The 27323-nt window shown below is 43.7% G+C and overlaps 1 protein-coding gene across 1 annotated transcript in view; it reads right to left on the bottom strand.

The window, feature by feature from the left end:
* Positions 1-6165: 6165 nt before the first annotated feature.
* plb1 (phospholipase B1) overlaps positions 6166-27323 on the bottom strand; it is a 71561-nt gene continuing 50403 nt past the window's right edge. The window contains exons 17-23 of the mRNA XM_078542869.1: positions 22932-22997; positions 19749-19843; positions 17600-17681; positions 16924-17028; positions 15729-15824; positions 8328-8402; positions 6166-6419 (exon numbers count right to left, since the gene is read on the bottom strand). Coding sequence (XP_078398995.1) covers positions 6240-6419; positions 8328-8402; positions 15729-15824; positions 16924-17028; positions 17600-17681; positions 19749-19843; positions 22932-22997 — 699 coding nt within the window. The 3' untranslated portion in view covers positions 6166-6239. The remainder of the gene's footprint in view (positions 6420-8327; positions 8403-15728; positions 15825-16923; positions 17029-17599; positions 17682-19748; positions 19844-22931; positions 22998-27323) is intronic.

A 27323-nucleotide genomic window follows, 5' to 3' on the forward strand; every position in this document is an offset into this window, starting at 1 on the left:
CCACACATGGGATTCCAAGTCTCATCATTTTGGACAACAGCCCAACAGCTCCCAGTTTGCTAGTGAATACTTCAGAGAGCTCACTGAATCTTATGGGTTTGCCCACATGACTAGTTCACCAAGATACCTGCAAGTTAATGGTGAGGCTGAAAGGGGAGTGTGGACAGTAAAGGCTTTATTAAAAATGAATGATGACATTAACCTGGCACTGTTAAGTTTTCATTCTACCCCATTCCAGAATAGTCTGGCTCCATGTGAGCTTTCAATGGGAAGGAGGCTGAGGACTCAGCTTCCTGCTTTTCTGCACACACTTATGCTGTGTCTGACAGAAGCAAATTTGGACAAGGTGAGGGAGAAGGAGGATGAGTACCATTCCAGTCAAACGCGGAACTAAATAATCAGCACAGGGTACACAAACTACCAGACTTCCAGCCTAGAGATTCAGTGTGGATTCATGAACAAACTCATCAAGGCCAAGCTCTTGAGAAAGTGCCACATCTGTGACCCTATCTTGTGGAGACAGCGGATATAGTGTAGTATAGGTATAGTGCAAAGGAACAGGCGTGCCCTTATTTCTACAGAGTTGACCAGTTCTTCAGGTGACCTGGAAGATAGCCTGAATGGTGAACTTTATTCCTCTGACAATTCTCATTCTGCCCAACAGAGACCGAGAGAATGCATAGAGGGCTCAAGTTCTCAATCCTTTCTGAGAGAGCTGAGAACTCAGTCGGGTAGACTGGTCAAACCGCCATAGCGTTTGCCTCTGTGAATCAGAGATGAAGTCCAAGTCTTGGCGGGGGGGGCGGGGGGGTGGGGGGGTGGTGTGGAGATGAATGTAAAGGGTTAATGTGAATATGTAAGTAAGACAATTCACATCAACTTTGGTAAGTGATGTAAGATCACATGACTATCATGAGTGGGTTCTCTCCTGCAGTCTGGTGGCAAGGATGAAGTCTCATTCTAGATGTTATTTTTAAATAAAGATGATGTTAAGCCCTAGCTTGGAAGACTCCAACAATAGTCATTAATGACACCATGAACACAAGAACATTAGAGTGGATGGAGTGCCAATCAAGTGGGCTGATTTGTCCTGAATGGCGTTGAGCTTCTTGAATGTTGTGGGAGCTGCACTCATCCAGGCAAGTGGAGACTATTCCATCACACTCCTGACTTGTGCCTTGTAGATGGTGGACAAGCTTTGGGGAGTGAGGAGGTGAGTTACTCACAAGAAGATTCCTAGTCTCTGACCTGCTCTTGTAGCCACAGTATTAGCATGGCTAGTCCAGTTCAGTTTATGGTCAATGGTAACCCCCCAGGATGTTGTGGATTCAGTGATGGTAATGCTATTGAATGTCAAAGGACAATGGTTAAATTTTCTGTTGTCGGAGATGGTCATTGCCTGGCACCTATGTAGCACAAATGGCACTTGCCACTTAACAGCCCGAGCCTAAATATTGTCCAGGTCTTGCTACATGTGGATACAGACTGCTTCAGTATTTAAGGAGTCATGAATGGCACTAAACACTGTGCAATTATTGGTGAACTTCTGACCTTATGATGGAGGGAAGGTCATTGATGAAACAGCTGAAGATGATTGGGCCTAGGACACTATCCTGAGGAACTCCTGGAACTGAGATGACTGACCTCCAGAAACCACAACCATCTTCCTTTGTGCTAGGCATGAATTCAACCAGTGGAGAATTTCCCCCCCCGATTCCCATAGATTCCAGTTTTGCTAGGGCTCCTTGGCACATTCGGTCAAATGCAGCCTTGATGTCAAGGGCAGTCACTCTCACCTCACCTCTGGAGTTCAGCTCTTTTGTCCATGTTTGAACCAAGGTTGTAATGAGGTTGAGAGCTGAGTGACCCTGGCGGAACCCAAACTGAGCATCAGTGAGCAGGTTACTGCTGAGTAAGTGCCGCTTGACAGCACCATCGATGACCCCTTCCGTCACTTTGCAGGTGACCGAGAGTAGACTGATGGGGTGATAATTGGCCGGTTTGGATTTGTCCTGCTTTTGTGTGCAGGACATACCTGGGCAATTTTCCACATTGCCGGGTAGATGCCAGTGTTGTAGCTGTACTGAAACAGCTTGGCTAGGGGTGCGACAAGTTCTGTAGCACAAGTCTTCAATACTATTGCTGGAATATTGTCAGGGCCCATAGCCTTTGCAATATCCAGTGCCTTCAGCCATTTCTTGATATCACGCAGAATGAATTGAATTGGCTGAAGACTGACATCTGTGTTGCCAGGAGGCTTAGATAAATAATCAACTTGGCACTTCTTGCTAAATATGTTTACTTCAGCCTTATTTTTTTCACTGACATGCCAAGCTGCCTCAGCATTGTAAATGAGGGTTGTCATGGAACCTCCTCCTCCAGTGAGTTGCTTAACCACTATTCATGACTGGATGTGGCAAAGTTTTGATCTGATCCATTTGTTGTGGGATTCCTTAATCCTGTCTATTGCATTCTGATTTCACTATTTTAGCATGCAAGTAGTCCCATGTTGTAGCTTCAATATGTTTCTTTTTAATTCATTGGATGTGAGTGTCACTGGCTAGTCCAGCATTTATTGCCCATCCCTATTTGCCCTTTAAGGGTCAACCACATTGCTGTGGGTCTGTAGGCCAAGGTAAGGATGGCAGCAGATTTCCTTCTCTAAAGGGCATTGGCCATCCTAAGATGGGTTTTTACAGTAATCAGCAATGGAGACAATCTAGATTTTTATTGAATTCAAATTTCACCATTTGCCATGGTGAGATTTGAACTTGGGTCCCCAGAGCATTACCCCGAGTCTCTAGAATATTTGTCCAGTGTCAATACCACTATGCCACCACCTCTCCCTATGTTGGCATCTCATTTTTAGGTATGGCTGGTTCTGCTTCTGGTCATGCCCTTCTGCATTCCTCATTGAACCAGAGTTGTTCCCCTGGCTTCATAGTAATGGTAGAGTTGAGGATCTACTGGGTCATGATGTTATAGACTGGGGTTCAATATAATTCTGTTGCTGTTGATGGCCAACAGTGCCTCATGGATGCCCGGTTTTGAGTTGCTAGATCTGTTCTGAATCTATCCCATTTAGCACGGTGGTAGTACCATAAAAAATGATGGAGGGCATCCTCAATGTGAAGATGGGACTTCATCTCTAGAAGGACTGTGTGGTGGTCACTCCCACCAATACTGTCATGGACAGGTGCATCTGTGACAGGTAAGGTTGGTGAGGGTGAGGGTGAGGTTTCTCCCTCTTGCTGGTTCCCTCACCTCCTGCTGCAGACCCAGTCAAGCCTTATATCCCTCAGAATTCAGCCAACTCAATCAGTAGTGGTGCTACGAAGCCAGACTTGGTGATGGACATTGAAGTGCCCCACCTAAAGTGCCCTTGACACCCTCAGTGCTAGGTAATTTCAGAGGGCACTTAAGAGTCAACCACATTGCTGTTGATCTTGAATCACATATAGGTCAGACTGGGTAAGGATGGCAGATTTCCGTCCCTACAGGCATTAGTGAAACAGGTGGGTTTTTATAACAGTCCAGGAGTTTTAAGGTCACCATTACTAAGACTAACTATTGTCCCTAAAACATGAAAGAGATCATAAACCATTTAAATCAAATCTTACACTTTTGCTTATTTAAAAAATGAACTTTGCCGAACCAAAATATGGCTGCTGCAGGTCACATGATTCACAAATTGGCTACAGTTTCTGGAAATTTTCATAGCAATTACAGGACAAAAGCTCAACCCTCATCCTTGCGGAATCTCACACCTCTTATTGTGAGGGCACGTTACAATCAATGAAACCAGGTACAAGCAGATGGTCTGTCTCACTAGCCTGGTCCTAGAACAAAGGGAGAGCCATCAAAACTCATTATAACTGCAGAGGCACCAATAGCCACCATCTATCTCCTAAGGTGAACAATGGACCAAGGGCATAGGAACAGCTTGTTAGCCTGCAACTAACTCATTAATGGGCGACAACACATGGCCTAAGCTTCTGGCCTTTGGAAAGTTTTAACATTACATTTCTGGACTTGCAACTCAGTCTGCTGTTTAACCTCTAGCCTACAAACATCAAAGCAAGTCTCCAGGCTGACCATTAAGTCTAAGCCTCCTCAAAGCCTATTTCTCTGTATTTCTCTGGAAGATTCCTGCCATCGCCTGCCAAGCAGGCCAAGTCTCTGGTATACCAACATCATCTCACTGCATTACCATCAACTTTAAAGGAATTCTGCAACTCCTGGTTCAGCTAGCTGAACCCGCCTGAACTGTAACTCCTCCGTGAAGGAACCCTCAATGCACTTTGACTTTCTGGCAATCACATGAACTGGTATCCATATCTGTGATGCTTTTTCTTTTAAGTTGTTCATAGTTGTAAATTTCTTTCCTATTGTGCTTGTGTGTGTGTATGAAATTGTGACCAACCCCCGGGGTTGAATGTATGAATAAACAATACTTCTGATTTAGCTCTAAAGAGGGTTTGCTATGAGTCACTTTAAGAATTGACCTCACAAACTGAGGATCTGGGGAAACAAACCACAGCCTATTTCAAAAATTAAAATACCTCTGCTTACAGACAGTGAGAAAATAAAAGAGTTCATGTTTGCCTCTCTTCTCTGTCCATAACACTATTAATCCCAGATTTATTGATTAATTGAATTTTAATTCCACTAAAGAGTTAATCGGGGCGTCTGGATTATTATTTCAGTGATATTATATCACTATGCCGTCATCCTCATTGCATGATGCCCTTCCTTGCACATCCCATTCCCCCCCCCCCCCCCCCCCCTGCTTATTTAATATATAAAGGTAGTTCTTTCCTGTTGCAGGCGGAAGCTGTGGTTATAAGGAACAGATGCCCCTCCACAGGAAAACTGATGGACTTCTTGAACTGGTACGAACTGAACAGCACTAAACCACACAGCTGTTTCCGGGTGATAACGTGACAGTGAAGAGATGAAACTCTCCTCCCACAGAAAGGTGGATGTGCAAACTGAATGTGGAAAGTGTATTATAAGATAGAAAAATAATATAACATTGACTAAAATAGTCTTTGATTCGCTTCTGAAATACGTTGATCCAACTCTTCCCCAGAAGAGGTCAAATTACTGTATTCCTGTAAGGGGGGTGCTGTTGCATAACGGCATTGTCAGTAGTAATATAGTAGACCCAGAGTAATGGTCTGGGGACCCAGGTTCAAATCCCACCACAGCCAATGGTGAAATTTGAGTTCAATTGAAAAAAAATCTGGAATTAAAAGTCTGATGATGACCACAAAACCATTGCCAATTGTCATAAAGACCCCTCTGAACAAGGGCAATTAGGGATGGGTAATAAATGCTGGCCTAGCCAATGATACCCACATTCCACAAATAAAAGAAATTGGACAAGCTCCACTAGTTGGCAGAGAAAATATAGTACAGGGAATTGGAAAGGTTTTTATATTTAGCAGAGGGAAGGATTATGAATGACATGAAACTATATTTGAGGTATCGGGGCCCGAGAGAGTTGTCAGCTCCCGGGCCGTTAAAGGAGTAAAGAGAATGGTGGAATTTGTAGAAAGGAGTATAGCATGTAAATGCAAAGAGGTCATTTTCAACAAACAGGATTCAATTTTTAAAAATTCTTTCAAGGGACATCAGTGTCACTGGCAAGGTCCACATTTGTTGCCTATCCTTAACTGCCTTTGAACTGAGTGGTTTGCTAGGGCCATTTCAGAGGTAACCACATTGCTGTGGGTCTGGAGTCACATGTAGGCCAGACCAAGTAAGGACAGCAGATTTCCTTTCCTAAAGGACATTAGTGAACCAGATGGATTTTTGTGACACTTGATGATTGCTTCATGGTTACCATTACTGAGACTAGCTTTTCAATTCCAGATTTTTTAATTAATCAATTGAATTCTAATTCCACCAGCTACTGTGCTGGGATTCAAACCCATATCCTCAGGGCATTAGTCAGGCCTCTGGATCAGTAGTCCAGTGACATCACCACATGCCGCCATTTCCCCATAAGATCCTCTCCCCATATTAGAAATGTCCCAAGGGAATATTGTGGATCGGTGGGCATGATGGGCTGAAGGCCTTCTCCTGCCTTGTTATTCTGCTGTTATATATTTTCCACTAAGAACTGAAGTGTTTTTTAAAAAAAATCTCTTAATAACATTTGGCCATGTTAATTCCATTTATTTTGAGTGTTTTTTCCTGCTGCTTTCTCCATTCTGAGGGTTCCAGCTTTCGGATCAGGAGCAGTGTTGCTCCAAGATCACTGTAGTCACAGCTATTAGAACAACAACCCAAACTCTCTGCTCCACCATAGATACTCCTTGAGCTGTAGTGGACACCGTTGTTGGTTCAGGATTTCTGGATGTGCCTTCTGGTTCTGCTGCACTGTTTCTACATGTGAATAAATAAGGTGCCTCCTAGAGGGAATGTGAAAAGCAAATAAAAGTGATTAGGATAACTCATGACATTTATATTTGGATTTGAGTTATTGCTTATAATGATTGCAATATTGAGCAATCCTAATTAAGGTGAATGTCAGATTAAAGTCTTCTGTTTTAGATGGAGCACAGATTCTCGGTGTGAAAATTAAAATAAATATGCAAATAAAAATTTGTATACTTTATATCTTGGTTTGTCTGGATAGGAAGGTTGCACGTGCACTTACCTACCTAATTTGCATAACAACTACTTGTATTAGAATCAGAATTTCAAAATTCATCATTCACCCTTTAATGCACTTCAAATATTTTATAACTAATTAGAATGAATGAAAGTACTCACCCATTTTATGAAAGGTTCTTATCCATTTTACACTGAAGTTTTCTATGGTGTTTTAGGATAAAATCAATGCTATGGTCTTAAATAAGGCTTCTTTCATTATAACATCACAGATTATGCAATAAGATAGACACATTTAAAACTATGAAAGTGTTGTATAGGGTATATAGAAGCTGATTGTTTCCATGTGGATGAGGGGCCATGGATACAAGATTAGAATGTAAGGGACTTAGAACAGAGAGCAGGAATAACTTCTCATGGATAATTCAGAGGCAATGAATTTCACTTCGGGAATAGTGGTTGAGGCAGAAATTATGTCAACGTTCAAGATTGGATTAGATAGGTAGATGAAGGAGAAAGGGATAATGGGGTATGGGGACAGGGTGATTTGTGGAGTACATGCCCTCGTGGGGGGCAAACATCAACAGTGGACCAATTGGGCAGAATGGCCTGTTTCTGTGCTGTAACTCTGAAGTAGTATACTACATATTCATACTGAAGTGATTTGGTTTAACTGGAAAGTAGTTAGCAATCACTTTAATCAGTCAAAGAGCTGTAACTTTCTCTTGGGGTTCAGATCACAACCCAAGGACTGGGAGTGAAACACAAAAGACTCCTGAAAGTCATCTGAACCCCTGATACAACCCTGTGTTACAACTGTCTGGCATGTTTAGTTCCAAGGTGTAGGAAGAGCACCAAATTGAAGGCAAATGCCCATTGAGTGCTTTTTGTGGTGAGTTGTTGCACACTTTGGCTGGAATTTTATCAGCAGCAGGGACCCTGACAACAGGGACAACGCTCCCTTGGTCATTCATGGGACATCCAGCTGAATTTTTCAGTGGTCCGGCAACTAATTAGATGCTGTTGGGGCTCCTGTCCCTTTAAGGGACGTGTACCCGCTCCCTATTAAGAGCTGCTGGCCAATTGGCTCACCGACAGGTCAGCAGTCTTAGCAGCGCCACTGGGAGTGATGGCAACTACTGGGACTGCAACTGGAAGAGCAGGATGCCATTGAAGGACATGCCCTCCCAACAAGGTAAGTGGGGCTTAGGGGCACCCAAGCCAGTCAGGCAGGCCCTGATGAGGGCAGGAGGTGCCATTGCCAGAGAGATGGACAATGCAGCCAGGCACAGCCCCTCTGTGGGCCACAGAGTGCCTGAATAGGTGGTTCCCCCCCTAGCTTCACCAGGCAGTCTCCCCACATGGTAAAGGGTCTACCTGTCCTTGGTAAAATGCCAGTGGCAGTGAGAAGAAGCCATTAGTTGGCCACTTAAGTGCCTCAATTGGCCCCTGGGTGGGAGCGGCATCCTCCACCACACGCACCGTTCTTAAAATATCTTGGCAGCAGGAAGGCGATGGGCTTTCCACCCTACGGCTTCCCTCTCCATTTTAGGGGCCACCCATGCCTCCCTGCCTATCCCTAGACCGCTGGTAAAGCCCCATCTTAAGTGTGAACTAGAAGTAGTTGAGGACTGTTACAAGTAGTACAGCTATAATTGGTTGCCAATAATGTATATTACACCACTATATAAAAGCTCTTTACTTACAGAACTAGGACACTTCAACTTGGTTCGGTCATGGGTGAAATTGTTGTAATTTTGCTTGTACCCAATTTGTTCCAGCTGCAGAAAGTGGAATAAAGAACATTTAGTAAATAGAAATCTCTACATGTGTCTGACTGAGAATGGGAAGAGAGACAGGTGTTAAAAAAAACATTGAGACAGGTTCATTTGTATTGCGAGTTAAATAACTACCATTTTTTTCTTAAAAACAAGCAATGCAGGTCCAGTTCCTGAAGCTTGTAAGATCTGAAGGTCAGCAGCCTGAGATCTCCATTGGTGGAATATGAACATTTAATTAGAGTAGGGGGTCTGCAACCTGCAGCTGAGTTGCATTAACATGAGAAAAACTTTTTAAAAAGCTGCGTTTGCTGCCAACACCGTGCGTTTAAAAAAAAAAATTCAGTCATGGGATGTGGGTGCCGCTGGTTAGGCCAGCATTTATTGCCCATCCCTAATTGCCCTTGTTTAGAGGTCTGGAGTCACAAGTAGGCCAGACCAGGTAAGGATGGCAGATTTTCTTCTCTAAATGAAGGACATTAGTGAACCAGATGGGTTTTTATATCAATCATTTCATGGTCATCTTCAGACTTTTCATTCCAGATTTTTATTGAATTCAAAAATTTCACCATCTGCCTTGGTGGGATTTGAACCCAGGTCCCCCAGAGCATTAATCTGGGTCTCTGGAATACCAGTCAGCAAAAATAAGACTTTGCCACCACCTCCCTTAAGTGCAACTATTGATGCGGCTGCCATCTTTATAGGGAGCAATGTGCAACAGAGCACATGTGCATCTGTCATCTTTATAGAATCACAGAATTTTAACGGCACAGTAGGAGGCCATTCGGCCCATCATGGCTGCACCAGCTCTCCAATGAGCATTATGACCTAGTGCCATTGCCCTGCCTTTTCCCTGTACCCCTGCACATTGTTTCTATTCAAATAATCATCTAATGCCCTCTTGAATGCCTCTATTGAACCTGCCTCCACCACACTTCCAGGCAGTGCATTCCAGACCCGGACCACTCGTTATGTGAAAAAGTTTTTTCTCACTTCACATTTGCTTCTTTTGCAAATCGCTTTAGATCTGTGCCCTCTCGTTCTTGATCCTTTTACAAGCAGGAACACCTTCCGAGGGGGCAATGTGCAGCAGGGCACATGCGTGGCCATCACTGGCCCTGGAATTGCAAATATTACGGCACCAGCAGCATCAAGTTAACACCTCTTACTGAAAGGAAACAATCTCTTTATATTGCTTGAAACTGCAGCCTCCCCGCAGTTCCTGAATCTCCCGCTCCGGAGTCTCTTCCCCTTAATCCAGATCTGTCACGGGGAACAAGCCCTGGAGCTGCAAACAGAATTGTGGCCATCACCAGGTGGATCAGAAGCCTCCCCTTCCTCCCCACCCTGATCCCAGGGAACTGCGGGGAGGTCAAGCCCCAACTGTCCACCCCAGGAACTGGGTGAATGGCTTCAGGATCTAAATAAGATCTAACGGGCACTGTGTCTCCTGCAAATGATGCCATTAAATTCTGCGCGTGTGCACTTGACAGGTAACGGAGGTCATCTTGCATTGGCAGGAGACACAATGTGAAAAAAATTAAATCAAGAAAAGTAAGAGCCATCTTTATATTGCAGGGGGAAAAGGCTGATCATTATGCTGCACTTTACAGTTTCAAATGATAATTTAAATGAAAATCATCATGCTCTAAATAACCTGTTTGAGTGGTATACCACGGTTATGGATAATGTCTTTGGTTTGAGGAACAGGCTTTAAGGTCATGACCAGTATTGTTTCTAATGTGGTTCAGACGATAAATTATTCTGAACCTGCATTAGAAGCTATTTTTTCTTCATGAGAATCAAAAGCCAAAATATTATCTTAATTCTACACATTTTAAGTTAAAGTTTGTTTTAAAGATGACTTTACTGACAAAATTATAGTGGAACAAAATGTCAAAAATTGTGATATTTAGAGTTAGGTTTGTTTAAATTTTAACTTTTTTCAATTAATACAGAAATGCCGGATTTTTGTCTTGCAGCTCCCAATGACTTTTATTTTAGGCAATTTTTTTTTTTAAAAAGGCTGTTCAGATGAACAAAATTGCAGACCCCTGAACTCAAGGAAGGTAAATTAAAATCGTAACCCCAGTCAGTAAATAGTCAGGTACTGTGATAGAGGATGGGCAGGGGGAAATAGTTGTCTCTGCTAGCACCCCACCCTGGTTCACCACTTTCCCCTACCACCACCACCACCATCACCATGTAGACTAGTGTCTTAGAATCTGAACCACAGCAAGATTAACATAATGTAGCCATTGCTTCTATGAAGCAAACAGGCACACACGCTTGACTGGAACTGCAGGCCAGAGCAGTGAAGCGACAGTACTGGAACTATCTAGGATCACAGGAACAGAAGTTGGCCATTCAGCCCCTGTTTTGCCACTCAATCAGATCATGCCTGATCTGTATTATTTACCTGCCTCTGCTCCATGTCCTTTGATAACCCTGTTTAACAAAAATCTACCGATCTAAGTCTCGAAAGCTCCAATTTTCCCAGTACCCACAGCCATATGTCTTAAGGAGCACATTAAAGGAGGAAAGAGAGATTTAGAAGTGTGGAGTGGGAATTCCAGAGTAGGGCTGAGGCAGCTGCTGGCACGGCTGCCAAAGGTGGAGTGATTAAAGTCGGGAATGCTCAAGAGGCCGGAATCATAGGGCAGGATATTGTGCTCATCGGGCAGGTGCGCGCCCGACCCAAACAAGCATAAAATGACACGTGATGATGTCAGGCGTGCGTCCTGATGTCATTGCGCACGCACGTGATGTTCCGGCTGGCGGGCGAGCGCAGGAGGTGGCAGCACGCCCGCTGACAATTAACAGGCCTATGAAGGCCAGTAAAGTTCTAATTAAATGAAATTTTTTACTGCCCATCCAACCTTATGGTTGGCGGGCAGGCGAAAAGGCCAGGGGGCCTTTGGACTTTTTTGCAAAACCTCGTCCACGGGCGGGATGAGGTTTCGACCAGTGATTAAAAAAAAAAGAATTTTCAAACTGATTTGTAACACGTCCCTGTTCATGTGACAGAGTCACGCGAGGGGACATGTTGTTAACATCTTAAAATTCTTTATTTTTTACGTTTTAAAAGCTTCAGCTCCTTCATGGAGCTTTTACTGCCCACATGCGCGAACTTCAGTGCTCACCCTGTTCCCTCCCTCCACACAGGCAGCGGTGAGCGCTGCAGCGCGCAATTCACACTGGCTGGCCCTGAATCACATACAGCGTGAAAGATAGAGCTGTGAGAGCAGGGGGTTAGAGTTGTGAGATTGGGAGGAGAGCTGTGAGAACTGAGGAGGGGGGCAGGAGGATAGAGCTGTTTGAGCAGGGCGGGGGGTGAGTTGTGAGAGTGGACTGTTGAAGAACTAGGCAGCAGTGTTTTCTTCGCCTACCGTTTTGCAGGCTCTGATGGAGGCAGTGAGCGGGCCTCAGAGCTGATTTCATTAGGCCGTGCCCGCTGGACTAAGGCAAGAAAAAAAAATCCCGTGTTCATGTCAAGGGGCCTCGCAGGTAATCTCAGACTGTCCCAACTGAGTCTTCGCTCCATGGTCACCACTGTTGCCACGGAGGAGGGAGCTCACGACCTCAGTTTCTCACCCAGTGGGGTTGCAGCCCACAGTTTGAGAACCCCTGGTATAAAACTAGCATTGCACCCAATTGCCTCAGCATGCCAATAGCTTAAAATTGCCATCCACAGTGATTGACAGGGCCCTCAACCGTGTCCGGCCCATCTCCTGCGCATCCGCCCTCACACCTTCCTCTCCCTCCCAGAAACATGATAGGGTCCCCCTTGTCCTCACTTATAACCCCACCAGCCTCCGCATTCAAAGGATCATCCTCCGCCATTTCCAGCATGATGCCACCACCAAACACATTTTCCCTTCACCCTCCCCGGCAGCATTCCGCAGGGATTGTTCCCTCTGGGACACCCTGGTCCACTCCTCCATCACCCCATGCATCTCAGCTCCCTCCCACGGCACCTTCCCATACAACCGCAGAAGGTGCAACACCTGCCCCTTTACTTCCCCTCTCCTCACCGTCCAAGGGCCCAAACACTCCTTTCAAGTGAAGCAGCGTTTCACTTGCACTTCCCTCAATTTAGTCTACTGCTTTCGCTGGTCCCAGTGCGGTTTCCTCTACGTTGGAGAGACCAAACGCAGACTGGGTGACCGCTTTGCGGAACACCTTCGGTCTGTCCGCAAGCATGACCCAGACCTCCCTGTCGCTTGCCATTTCAACACTCCACCCTGCTCTCATGCCCACATGTCCATCCTTGGCCTGCTGCAATATTCCAGTGAAGCTCAACGCAAACTGGAGGAACAGCACCTCATGTTCTGACTAAGCACTTTACAGCCTTCCGGAATGAATATTGAGTTCAACAATTTTAGATCATGAACTCTCTCCTCCATCCCCATCCCCTTTCCGATCCCCTTTTTTCCAATAATTTATATAGATTTTTCTTTTCCCACTTATTTCCATTATTTTTAAATGTATTTCCATCCATTGTTTTATCTCTACCTTTTAGCCTATTTCGATCCCTTCTTCCCACCCCACCCCCCACTAGGGCTACCTGTACCTTGCTCGTCCTGCTTTTTACCCTTAATGTCAACTATTAGCACATTCCTTAGATAATATCACCACCGGCAACACCTCTTCGTTCTTTTGTCTATGACATCTTTTGGCTATCTCCACCTATCACTGGCCCTCTATCCAGCTCTACCTGTCCCACCCCCCCCCCTTAAACCAGTTTATATTTCACCTCTTTTCTACTTTTCCTTAGCTCTGTTGAAGAGTCATATCGACTCGAAATGTTAACTGAGTTCCTCTCCACAGATGCTGTCAGACCTGCAAAGTTTTTCCAGGTATTTTTATTTTTGTTTTAAAATTGCCCCCAATATTTATGACCAGTGAATTGATAACAAGCGAACTTAGCATTAGTGCTCAAAGCAGGAAAGGTACACACAAATGGTTTCATTATTCAGGGGAGACGGTGGAGTAGTGGTACTGTCACTGAACTGGCAATCCAGAGGCCCAGGCTAATGCTCTGGAGACATGGGTTGGGATCTTATGGGACCCACCGTGGGCGCGAATGGAAAATTGGAGAGCCAACCAAAAGTCCAATGGCTTTCGGTGACACCGGAAAGTCCCAGCCACGGGCAGGGCCGGAAAATCCCAGCCATAGCTTCAAACCCCACCACAGCAGCTGGTGGAATTTAAATTCAATTAATAAATCTGGGATATAGAGTTAGTTTCCGTCATGGTGACCTTGAAACTGTCATCAATTGTCGTAAAAACCCATCGGGTTCACTCATGCCCTTTAGGGAAGGAAATCTGCCGTCCTTACCTGGTCTGGCCTACATGTGACTGACTCCAGACCCACGGCAATGTGGTTGACTCTTAACTGCCCTCTGAAATGGACTAGCAAGCCACTCAGTCCAAGGGCAATTAGGGATGGGTAACAAGCGCTGGACTTGCCAGTGACATTCACATCCCTTGAAAGAATAATAATTTTAAAGAACAGCTTTATTGGCATTTTTAATGTATTGCCAACAGCGGCTTTTGAAATTACAGCAGTTAAGAGGGAGTTAGTTAAGCACATGAAGAAGTCGGAAAAAATTAAAGGGGACAGTGAAATGGGATTAGACTAGATTAGACTAGACAATGTGGGGCAAGCATCAGGGCAGGCTCAGTGGACACTGACCTCCTTCTATGCTGAAATCTGTACAATTTTCTAAGTAATTCTGAATCAGCAGTCTGGAATCCATTACTTGGTAATCCAAATTCAGACTCTCATCAACTCAAAACCCTCCATGTGAGTGACGAATTTCACAAAAAGACATGCTATCATGAGTGGGAAGAAGCTCATGTGGAGCCTAAGGGTCGGCATAGGCCAGTTAGACCGGTGGCCTGTTCCTGTGCTGCGTACTCAAATGTAACTATTTGTAATCTAAAGTTAGGAAGCAACATTCAGTTCAAATATTAAGGGACTTAAGTTGCTCTGCTTAATCTTTTTACGTGAGATAATAAGGGAGTTGTTAAATCTTTTAAAAATACAGGTTAAAATAGCACAAAATGAATGTTTCACAAATGGGTTAAGCAGGTGCTGCCTGAGCAAGTGAAACCCGACTGCTGTGTTGTGTCTGCATTGCGCATTAAATGCCACATGGATACAAAAGCCTTTGATGAAAATCAGCATACAACAGCAATAATGACAATAATGGCACTGCCCAAGGGCACTTAAATTACTAAATTGTTCAAGATACACTTACAACAGAGCTAGATAACTCTCTCAGTAAGGTGCAATTGACAGATTTACTGCAGTAGACAGAACACCAGTGTAACTGATGGAAAAAAGCTTCTGCCACATAAAATATGATTTTTTTCATTGGCCATGCTATGCCTGAACAGAAATATCAAAATTACAAAGATACAAAGTATTTGCAGCACAGAAACAGGCCGTTCAACCCAACTGGCCCATGCTGCTCTTTATTTCTTCAGCCCTTCATCATCTAATCTCATAAAAAATCCTATTCCCTTCTCCCTCATGTGCTTATGCGTCTATTCTACTTGCTTCAGCTACTTCCTGTGGTAATGAGTTCCACGTTTGAACCACTCTAGGTTAAGAAGTTTCTCCTGAATTCCTGTACATTTTGTACATTAGTCACTATTGTATGTTTATGACCCCTAGTTCACCCACAAGTGGAAACATCTTCTCTACATGTATCCTATCAAACATTTCCATAGTCTTAAAGATCTCTGTCAGGCCACATCTCCATTTTCTCTTTTCTTGAGAAAAGAACCGCAGCCCGCTCAATCTTTCCCAAATGGTGTAATCTCTCAGTTCTGGTATCATTCCAGTAAATTATTTTTGCACCTTCTTCAATGCCTCAATATCGTTTTTATAATATGGAGGCAAGGACAGTGCACTGTACTCCAATGCGGTCTAACTAATGTTCAATGCAGTTTAATATAACTTCTCTGCTTTTCAATTCTATCCCTCTTGCCAATGAGCTTTGAGGTGCTGGGGCAGCCATTTTTACCATGTGCCACATTTTGACCTGTAAACGCTATTATCCACTTCCCTAAAAGGATGGAAACAGAAACTGTTTTCGCATGCGCTTCTGGGGAAAACGCTGGGCCTCAATTGCCATTGGCGTGATCTTGGTGATCAGTAGCTGACCAAGAGTGGTGAAATTTGGATGGTCATCTTTGAGTTGCTGAATCAGGGATCACTGGTATGAAATCTAATTCACAGCCTTTGGAGTGACAGGCTGTAACAAGATTCTCTGTTAACAACGTGCCAGAAAGTTACAGTTAAGGAGGAAGAAATACCATGTTGTTCCACAAGCCAATGGCCATCTCCGCTTGTCCTCGTTCTCTTAAATGGAAACAATCGACTGTAAAGAAGCTCAGGTCCGGCTGGCCGGTCTGGAAAAAGAGAAGGGCAGACTAATAAATGATGAAGTAACTGGTTTACTGAACTGAAATACTGTAGTGTATCTAAACCACGTATAAATAGATGATAACTTACAGGGGCTTTTGTGATTTTTTTCCAACCCCACAAACAACCATCAAGCTCACTAACATTAGGTCACAAGTGGCAGAAACAATTGCTGGTGGCAAGAGACTTATTGATTGGGATATAGGTAGCGTGATTGTAGCATTGTATATTATCTTGCTAGTATCAGAATGTCAGACATCAAAGAATATACAGGCTTACTTTTGGACATAGTTCATGTGTGAAGTAGAGTTCAGGTGTCCTTTTAAAAAGCAATTGGATAGTAGCTTACAAAAGATCCATGCCAGTACCTTTTCTTTTCCTTCCCCAGCAACACCGTGATCATACCCCTGCTGAATGAGGGCATTTGGAGCCCCAGCCGCCGACCTGTTCTTTCGTTTTGCCTCATACTGAGCAGTAATTGACTGCAAGGACAGGATCAGGGGCATCTGTGTCCTAGCCTAAGTTCTGGCCCTGCCAGCTGACAGCAGCAGGATTTGCAATGAGTGTGCCCTAGAAAGGACCCTAGACATTTTGGGGCCCCATCCTGAACAGTATCAAGCAACCTTGGACCGAGCTATTAGAAAACTGTTGAGAAATGTACATCTATCAATTTGCTGCATGCAGGCAGTAGTGGGGGAAATGACTGAAAAAAGCTGTTCTCTTCCACATCCAAATTTGCACCAACTCTCTTGCAGTGTGAAGAAACATATGATACTAAATAATTATTACCATTAACAATGAACTCCTGGGATTGTTCCAGTTCCTAGTATATTGGGTTGGGATGGAGCAATGCAGTTGGCCATGCAACAAAAGAAGGGAAATACTTGCATTTCAATAGAGCCTGGCATGACCTCGGGATGCCCCAAAGTGCTTTACAGGCAATGGAGTGCTTTTGAAGAGTAAACGTGTGAAGTTGGCCATAATGTAAAACCTGCACCAAGAGTGGCTGAGAGATATATGGCAATAGTCAAAATTCATACCTCCAGGCCTGGGTGTCAAAAATGTAACCAACAAAATTAAACTTACACTGTTTAATGGAACAATTGTGTTGGACAAATAGGGTTGTAACACAACGGTGAACTCCTCATGTGTGTCATATTTTCCACTGTAGATCAATGCAGTCAATTTGGTCTGAATAAAGAAAACAAATGGCAGTTTACTTTATTTAGCAAAGGAACACTCTAATAAAATGATTGAAAGGACTAGATGAAGCCGTTTCAAACTCAATCCACATATCACCTCATCAGTCTCCAGAGGTGCAAGGATCATAGTTGAATCAATCTAATCTCTCTTTTTAATTTTAAAACGTAAGTAAATTATTTTTCCCCAACTGTCTCTGTGATGCTCTATTACAACCACTGTTCACTGACCAGAAGCAGGGAGTGATGTGTTTCCAGCTTACATGAGCAGATACTTGGGAACAACGGTTTGTGCCTCTTGTGGTCAAGGAGCAGTGCGCAGTTTGGAAATTCTAAAACTGGCAAAGAGACGCATGAAATGGGGGCTTGTGATAAAATTCTAAATTAATGGCAATATGAAAGAATTTACACTTCAAAAATCAGATCAAATCAAAGAGCAAGGAATTAGGTAGTAACAAATGTATTAATATTCACCTTGCGAACCTGCTAAGTGATTAAAACAATGATTAAATAAAGAGGAGCTCATTCTATTCGTTTAAACATTAACAACATTGTGCACATACCTGGTAGTCTTTGTTAATTCTCATAATCTCAGCCAACTCAGGAGAGGTTTCTCTCAGTTTTAAAAAGCAGGGACACATGTTTCTGTGTAAAATGATGACACAAAAACAAATATCAATGTTTCCTGAAAAGAGCTCAACCAGTGTTGGAGGAGGATTGAGGCAAGTTTTCAAACTTTATCTATTGGGAGGAGCAATACATATCAAAATTGTACATCTGGCTCTGATAACTCAGGACATGATTCCTAACATTTCTATTGATCATGAATCTCCAACTTGCTGCATGGAATGATGTCCAATCACAATTAAGAGATGTGACTGTTGATGTTGGGTTATCCAATGGCCAACCTGGAAATGTGCTCCGAATATAGTAACCTCACTGAGCAGCCGTGGAAACTGACAATGTTGCAGAGAGCAGGAAATGTGAAGGGTCAGTGAAAGGATATTATCAAGTATAGAATCTAACAATTGCTCAGCTCTTCTGAACACAGCAAGATAGTTTCGCTCAATTTTTGCTTTCCTCTTCATTGTAAACCTCTCCTATCTTGTTTCACTCATGCCTGATGTTCTCCATCACTTTCACTGTCTTTCTTCTCATGCTATTTTGTAACATGCTTCTCCCAATTTGTCTCAGTCTGCTGGTCCATTCTTTCCTGTCTCTGCTACTTATGCTTCCTACTTTCTCCTGACTTGTCTCCCTCATTTCTGCAATCCAAATTAATGACTTAGACAGAGAGTAATGTATCTAAATTCGCTGACAATGCAAAGTTAGGTGGGAATACAAGCTGTGAGGAGGACACAAAGAAGCTGCAAAGAGACAGAGACAGGTTAAGTGATTGGCAACAAGGTGACAGATGGAGTATAATGTAGGGAAGTGTGAGGTTATTTATTTTGATAGGAAGAATAGAAAAGCAGAACATTTTTTGAAAGGCATGAACTGGTAAGTGTTGATATTCAGAAAGACTCATACAACGAGCACAGAAAGTTAGCATGCAGGTTCAGCAAGCAATTGGGAAGGCAAATGGCATGTTGGCTTTTTTTGCAAGGAGTTGCAGTACAAGAATAAAGAAATCTTACTACAATTGTAAAAGCTTTGTTGATACCACACTTGGAATACTCTGTATGGTTTTAAGGATTTAAGGAAGGATATACTTGCATTGGAGGTAGTACAGTGAAGATTCATTAGATTTTTTCCTGGGATTAGACTGTTGTCCATGATGAGAGGCTGAGTAAATTTGGCCTCTACTGTCTGGAGTTTAGAAGAATGAGATGTGATCTCATTGAAACATTCAAGATTATGAAGAGACTTGACAGGATAGATACAGAGAGATTCTTTTTCCCAGCCTGGGGAATCTAGAACTCCGGGGACGCAGTCTCAGCATAAGGGTCATTTAAGACTGAATGAGGAGAAATTTCTTCATTCAAAGAGTTTGTGAATCTTTGGTGTTCTCTACCCCAGAGGGCCATGGATGCGCCATCATTAAATAACACTGAGATAGATATATTTTTGATGTCTCAGGGAATTAAGGAATATGGAGAGCAGGAGGGAAAGAGGAGTTGAAGCCAAAGATCAGCCATGATTGTATTGAATGGCGGAGCAAGTTTGATGGGCCATATGGTCTACTCCTGCCCTTATTTCTTATCTTATCTTATCTAATCTTATCTCCTTTCCATTTCTCACTTTATATTGCGCTTTTTCATCTCTTTCTAACTTGCCCTTCACCTTTGCCTCTCTCGCACTCTCCAACTTTCATTGTTACTGTTCTGCCTCTGTCTTCAATGTCATTCCTGCGCAGCAATATGAATGATCAGCTGTACGGCTCCAAGCTGTAACATTGTCTCAACTGACAACAAACCTCAATAGTACTAATGTAATCAACCAACACCATCCTGTTTTAATTTAAATTTGGTGCATACCTAAAAAGCAAAATGGTTTGTGGTCTTAAAAAAATACATGCCCATAGATTTATTTAATTGCAATTGTCTTCAAAGTCAATGCTATTGGAAAGCTGATTGGTTGCCTGATGAATTCCTGCATTCTTGCTGGTTATCATGTGGGCTGTTTGAGTCGTTACCATAACTACTCAATGCCTTATTCTTGTAGCAGTGCTTAAACAGTACCCTATTCAGGTTAAAGTAAATTGCCACTTACTTCTGAAGCAATGCACAACCGATTGTATTCTTTTTTATCCTTCGAAGGCCACTCATCTCAAGTATTTGTACCATGTTAATAAAAGCTCTCGGCACCTGGTTGAATGAATATTTAAAGGAGAAGAAGCTCAGAGGACAAATGAAGTGTTTTAAAAATCACGGAGCTTCTTACAGTGAACCGATTGCAGTTGCTTTTTACCCTAAAAATTAGATTGCCACATGACCTCAGGTCATGACCGTCATCACCGAGCGTTAATTTCATTGTTGTATTTAGTGCAGGCTCCCACCATTGGAGGAGCAGGTTGCTGTAATATAATCTATTATGTGGTGTTTCCTGGAAGTCATGTAGCCAGTGGTCAGTCTGGTCAGTAGGTCTTAGAGGTGACCGCAATGGGCTAACTCGCCATGCCAGACTTCAGCACAGTGACTTCATGGTCTTCCTGCTTATTGTAAATCAGTGATAAACAGCAGAGGCTGCTAGATCCCTTCGGATGTACACATATCAGAAAATGCTTAAACAGAATATAAAAGCAGAGTGACAGACAAGGTCATTGCTTCCCAGATAAACAACACCTTGATTTTAAAATTCTCTTCCTTGTTTTCAAATCTCTCATGGCTTCCCCCCTCCCTATCTCTCTAATTTCCAGCCCCACAACCCTATGAGATATCTGTGCTCTTCCAATTCTGGCCTCTTGCGCATCAGCTGATTTTAACGGCACTACCATTACTTGCCATGTCTTCAGCTGCTTGGGCCTTAAGCTGTGGAATTCCCTCCCTACACCTCCTCTCCATCTCTCTACACCACTTTTCTCCTTTAAAGCACTCCTAACACCTACCTCTTTGACAAAGCTTTTAGACATCTGCCCTAACAGACCCTAAAGTGGGTCAGTATCCTCTTTTGTTTTATAATGCTCCAGTGAAATAACCTTGAATTGTTTAATTATGTTAAAGGTGCTATATAGAAAGTAGTAGTTGTTGTAAAAGCAGTGAGGCACCCTGGAATGCACATAATTGAACCAAATTGATTTGTGTTGCATTGTGTACTCCCACATGTCATTGTATCGTAATGCACTTTTACAAATTCTATAAAGCATATTTTTGGGGAAAAAAGTATGTGCTGCAAGAAGAAATTGTAAAACAAAAATATGTTTACAGAGAATAAACAATGTCCATTCCTGCCAGGACCTGCGAATGATCAATCAGGATTTAAAAAGGGAAAAATAACATCTCTGGTATAAAACAAGATCAAATGGAATGCAGGGACAGTCAAATCCCTGCCTGCTTTTGTTCGAGGAGATCTGATATGCATGCAGAATGTAATACCTCACGTAGATTAATACTAACTGACAAAATGTGTCTTTAAGATGGTTTTTCTACATTTTACTTGAGATAGACCGCAGCCTGCAACACTTGGGAGATATTATCAAAAGCATTTTTCACTGCCATTTGAAATGGCTGCTGGTGTCAGGACTGAAATCTTGCAGAGTCAGTAATATCTCTGTACAGTGCTGAGAATCAGGCAGAAACAATCCATCAACACATTGGACATTAGCATGGATCAGGAGCTGCACGCAATATCCCAGGCCGCCTGCTCAGGCCCTTCTCGGCACATGGACAGAAGTCCGAGGCACCCTGTTTAAAAAATGTCTCACATTGTTTAGATTGTATTTAACTATGGGGTGAGGCAGGACGGGGGGTGGGGTGGGGGGATAGTGGTGGTGGGATGGGAGTAAATGTTTCATAACAAAAGGGGCATGTGGAGTTCAACAGATTTTAAGGGGCCATGTTATCGTTTGGACGAGATTGTCAAACAGTATAATTAGGTCCTTGAACTATCAGTTGCAAGACAACATTAACATCTGAGCTCCCCAGCATCGGATATGGGGGGTACCCCAAAGATGCACTGGGGAGTCCCTCTGGGAAGTTTCCAGGTAAGGGTTTGCACGGCAATTGCCCAGATGCACAATTCCTCTGGGAACCATCTGAAAATGCAACTCAAATTGCAAACTTCAGTTGGTTCCGTCAGCTATACCAATAGTTACCCAGAAAAAGTTAGAAGAATTAAAACTTCTTCTAACTTCTGGGGAATTATGTGAAGACTCAGACTAATCCGCCCTTGGGACTGCCCCACAGCCCTGACTCCCCAGGGGACTCCCCCACCCCTGACTAACCACCCGCCGACGGTATTTCTCCACCCGCAGAACCCCCATGGGATTCCCCCCACCCGCACGGGATTCCTCACCCGACACCCGGGGCCTGATTCCTACCCCCCGACCCGACCACTCTCTCTCTCTCTCGACTCACACACCTCCAAAATTCCAACCCCCTAGCACCCTAATGTCCGACACCCCATCCCCTCCCGATACCCAACCCCCCCGCCCCCCCCAGCCCCCCAACCCCTCGAATGTCCGGCTGATTCCAACCCTCCCAATGCCCAACACCCCCAGCCCCTCCCAATATCCGACTCCCCCCCACACCACCCCCTCCCCCAATCCCCACCCAACCTCCGAACACCCCAATCCCTCAAATCCTTTCCATTTACCTTAGGCACTTAACTTCTCCCTGGCCTGTCAATTTCAATGGGACCTTTAAACATAGCTGCTTTTTAAAAAATTCATTCATGGACTTCGCTGGCTGGGCCAGCATGTATTGCCCATCCCTTGCTGCCCTTGACAAGTTGGCGGTGATCTGCCTTCTTGAGCTGCTGCAGTCCATGTGGTGTAGGTACACCCCAGTACTGTTAGGGAGGGAGTTCCAAGATTTTGAAAAGGGGGCGTGTTCTGCTTCAATTCGACTGTGCTGGACCTTGCCGCTGGACTTCAGAGACAGCTGCGCTGCCTGGATCTCACCCTGGCCTGAGTTGGAAGGTCGGACAAGACAGGCATGGAAGAAACTCGGTATAGATAAGTAGGCATGGAGTGGCAATCTGACGCTGATTGCCACTCCGAGGGAGTTATGGCCCTATGTTTGCCTTTCAGGTAAAGGTTAACCAGTGGCACAACGCTTTGGCACATTGGCATCCTATGCAAATAAATTGGCAGGGTATATGCTATGATTTCCACTCTGCCTTTAGGTGTGCAGAGGGGGAAATATCAGAGACAGGGTTAATTCAGTCCATTTCCTCACATATGTGGCTCCTTTAGAGTAGCAAAGATCTTTGGTCAAATCTCATCCCAATGTTTACCTGTTTGTGCAGCATATCCAGTGCCTCCTCAATATGCTTCACATAATTATCTGCAGAATATGTTTCCTGCAAGACATAAAAGAAAGGAATTACTGCCTCTTTCCTGTCACGAAGATGAGAATAAATCTGGACCCGGGAATCAAACTGGCACAAACATAAGTCTTTTATCAAATTTGACTGAAAGCTGAAACAAAACAGAAAATGCTGGAAAAACCCAGCAGGTCTGACAGCATCTGTGGAGAGACAAACAGAGTTAACGGTTCGAGTCCTTATGACCCTTCTTCAGAGCTAAAGAGAAGTAGAAATGTGATGGAATTAATACCGTTTGAGGGGGTGGAGCAGGTGAAGCAGGAGAGAAGGTCAGTGATAGGTGGGGGCTAAAGAGGGATTGACAAAGATGTCATGGACACACGGCAAAGGGAGTGTTAATGGTAGTGGTTAAGTACTGAAGAATGTGCTGTTAATGGCATAAAGGTAAGAAAGCAGAATGTGTGAATAGCAGAACAAGGGTAAGCACTCTGTGAAAGAACAACATGGAACGAGTGACAGATGGCCCTTTTGTGGAGGGGGTGGTGAGGGTGAGGGGAGTGGGGCGAGGGACGGTGGTTGGGGAAAAAGGGTAGAAAAAGGGGTTAAAAAAGAGATAAGTCATTGGGATTAAAATTGAGGGGAAGACAGAGGAGAGAGTTCGTGGTCTGAAGTTGTTGAACTCAATGTGAAGTCCGGAAGGCTGTTAAGTGCTTAACTGAAAGCTGAAACCTGACTGAAAGCTGATTTGTACTTTGAAAGTTCAACAGTTGTGTTTTGAACAGGTTTGCTTAGCTTTTAGTTGTCTTTCTTCAAGGAAAGGGCACACTGTGCCCTCTATGCGCGCTCTCAGCGTGTGAAGCTCTGTACTGGAGGTTACTGAAGATGAAAATTTCTCCGTTTGTTCTTCCGCCTTCAAAGCGAAATATTTCAGATAACAAGCCTGTCAGCTCCAGCTTTGATCTGAAGTCCTATTCCTGCAGGTCTCGTCATCAAAAGCTAAGTATAGAGTTGCATGGATACTAATTTCTAGCAGATATCACACTTCCAAATTATGGAAAGAAAGCATTTGCATTTATATAGTGCCGCTCACATTCTTAGGACATCCCAAAGCATTTCACAGCTAATTAATTACTTTTGAAGTGTGGTCCCTATTGTTCTGTGGGCGAATGTGGCAGGTGATTTGTGCCCTGCAAAGTCCCATAGACACAAATGAGATGAGTGGCCAGTTAATTTATTTTAATAAAAGCAAAATACTGCGGATGCTGGAAATCTGAAATAAAAACAGAAAGTGCTGGAAAAACTGAGCAGGTCTGGCAGCATCTGTGGAGAGAGAAACCGAGTTAATGTTTTGGGTCCAATATCGCTCTTCTTCCGAAGAAGAGTCATATTGGACTCCTAACATTAACTCTATTTCACTCCACATAATTTATCTTTAACGCTGTTGGTTGAGAGACCAAGAGAATTCCTATCTGTTTTACCCGTATTTTAACCAATCCTGGTTGGGTTTTCTTGATGGGACTTTATCAAATAGCGCTGCCAGTACTTTCACATCCACCTGAGAAAGGAGTCGGGCCCGTGACTTAACACCTCATTCAAAAGACAGAACTTTCAACGATGTAGCACCCCCTCAATACCGCACTGAAATGTCAAGTCTAAATCATGCACCCAATTCCTAGAATGGAGGTTAAACCCATAGGCTGGAATTTTCCAGTCCGCCCCCACGGCAGGTTTCCCAGTGGCGGAGCCGGTGAACCATTGAAATATCAGTTCACATCAGCAGGACAGGAAGATCCGGCCAGCATGAGGAGCTGGAAAATTCCGGCCATAATCTCCTGATGCAGAGACACGAGGGTTATCACAACCAAAGCTGATGCTATAGGTTACAATCTACTTATGATAATCCCAAAGTTGTTTTTGTGCAAAAGGATAATTGAATTAACGAGGGGAAAATTTTCACTCAAGAGAGTTGCCACGACGGGCATGTTCTATTTGAAAAGGTGATGGAAGCTGATACCATAAATAACTTTAGGAGGGTGTTCTGCAAGCACTTGAGGATGAGTAACTTAAAGGGCTGCAGACAAAAAGCGGGGCTGTGGGATTAAACATGACTGGTCTTTCAAAGGGGCAGCACAGGCAGGCCTACTTTTGTGCTGTAGCTTTCTGTGAATAATTCAATATTTTTCTTAATTGGTCAACTTTGAATTAGGAGTGTAGGCTGTGTTTACCCTGCTGAATCAATAACCAAGGATCGCTAAAAGTTCAATTAAAAACATTCAATTGCAGTTTAGCTGATTTATGCAAAATTACCCTGACTTCAATGAATATTGTTTGCAGATAATCACGAGAGGGATAATTAGGTTCCACTGTAAACCTGAATGTCATTTCAGCGCAGTTTAAGAAATGTCACACCAAGAAATCAAATCCAGGACAGGCATGAAGTAAACGTAAAGCAGATTGAATTGAGTTTATGGAAGCTGTTCTTTGTGCAGTAATTGTGCTTCATAATGCCAATTTTGATATACATTGATACAAAGCGAAGATTCATGGAAAATACCATTTTAAACTCCATCCACAATCCTCTCCCACTGTCTGGTGCTGGACCTCTAGCTTTTCCACCCAGGCTTGGCTCCCTGTTTTGATATATTTCTACATCCTGGCACCCAACATCAACTCTCCATGTTTTTGGTGATATTATTATAATATTTCCTTTTAACCATCACCGGGGTCAATTTTTGAGAGACATCTTTTCCTCATTACATTTGCATCAGGTTTAATTCTTTTCTTTTGTCACCAGGGATTGAAATTTCTCTGATCGGTAAACGTACTGAAAAGGTTGACAGGGAGCCCTGATTTTTATTTTGCTCATGTTAACATTTTCGCTTAAAGGGTAGGAATTTCATTCAACTTCTCCCTCCCACCCCTCTCCATCTTTTGAGTGAGAAGAGTCCTATATGAGGAAGCATGTGGTTTGTATACCTGTTTCAGGAAAGCCAGTTAATAGGTCACTTCCTCACAAAAGGTTTCTTTAACAATGATGTGGTTTTAGAAGTTACAGGTACCTTGTAACTGTACATTAAATGCTGTAACTGTACATTAAATGCTGTAACTGTACATTAAATGCTGTTAGTTATGAGCCCATTTGCACTTCAAGAGGTCAAGTAATAGTCAAATTCAAAACAGCTTTGCAATAAGAGTTCATGCCAATGGGAGGAGGTGGCATTGTCACTGGACTAGGAATCAGAGACCCAGGGTATTGCTCTGGGGATCTGGGTTTGAATCCCACCACAGCAAATGGTGAAATTTGAATCCAATAAAAATCTGGAATAAGTTTAATGATGACCGTTGTAAAAACCCATCTGATTCACTAATGTCCTTTAGAGAAGGAAATCTGCCATCCTTACCTGGTCCAGACCCAATTCTTAACTGCCCTCTGTAATGGCCTAGCAAGCCACTCCGCTGTATCAAATGATGGCACCGACCACAAGAAACGACAATGGCCCTGTCGACCTCCTTACTAACATCTGGGGGCTTGTGCCAAAATTGGGAGACCTGTCTCACAGACTAGTCAAGCAACAGCCTGACAGTCATGGAATCATACCTTACAATGTCCTTGACACCACCATCACCATCCGTGGATGTGTCCTGTCTCACCTGCAGGTGGCAGCACATGGTATACAGTCGGAAGGGAGTTGCTTTGGGAGTCCTCAACATCGAGTCTGGACCACATGAGGTTCATGGCATCAGGTCAAACATGGGCAAGGAAACCTCCTGTTGATTACCATATACTGCTGCACCCCAACCCCCGCCCCCTCAGCTGGTGAATCAGTACTCCTCCATGTTAAACACCACTTGGAGAAAGCACTGTGGGTGGCAAGGGTGCAGAATGTACTCTGGGTGCGGGACTTCAATGTCCATCACCAAGAGTGGCTCGGTAGCACCACTGCTGACCGAGCTGGCCGAGTCCTTAAAGGACGTAGCTGCTAGACTGGGTCTGTGGCAGATGGTGAGGGAACCAGCAAGAGGGAAAAACATATTTGACCTCATCCTCACCAACCTGCCTGCCGCAGATGCATCTGTCTATGACAGTGTCGGTAGGAGTGAGCACCGCACAGTCCTTGTGGAGATGAAGTCCCATCTTCACACTGAGGATAACCTCCATCATGTTGTGTTACCACCACCATGCTATTTCAAACAGGTTCAGCAATTCAAGACTGGGCAACCATGAGGTGCTGTGGGCCATCATCAGCAGCAGAATTGTACTCAAACACAACCTGTAACCTCATGGCCTGGCATATACCCCGCTCTACCATTACCACCAAGCCAGAGGATCAACTCTGGTTCAATGAAGAGAGCAGGAAGACA

The sequence above is a fragment of the Cetorhinus maximus genome, chromosome 5 (genome assembly GCF_964194155.1).
Source record: "Cetorhinus maximus chromosome 5, sCetMax3.hap1.1, whole genome shotgun sequence".
In the NCBI taxonomy this organism is placed as follows: Eukaryota; Metazoa; Chordata; class Chondrichthyes; order Lamniformes; family Cetorhinidae; genus Cetorhinus; species Cetorhinus maximus.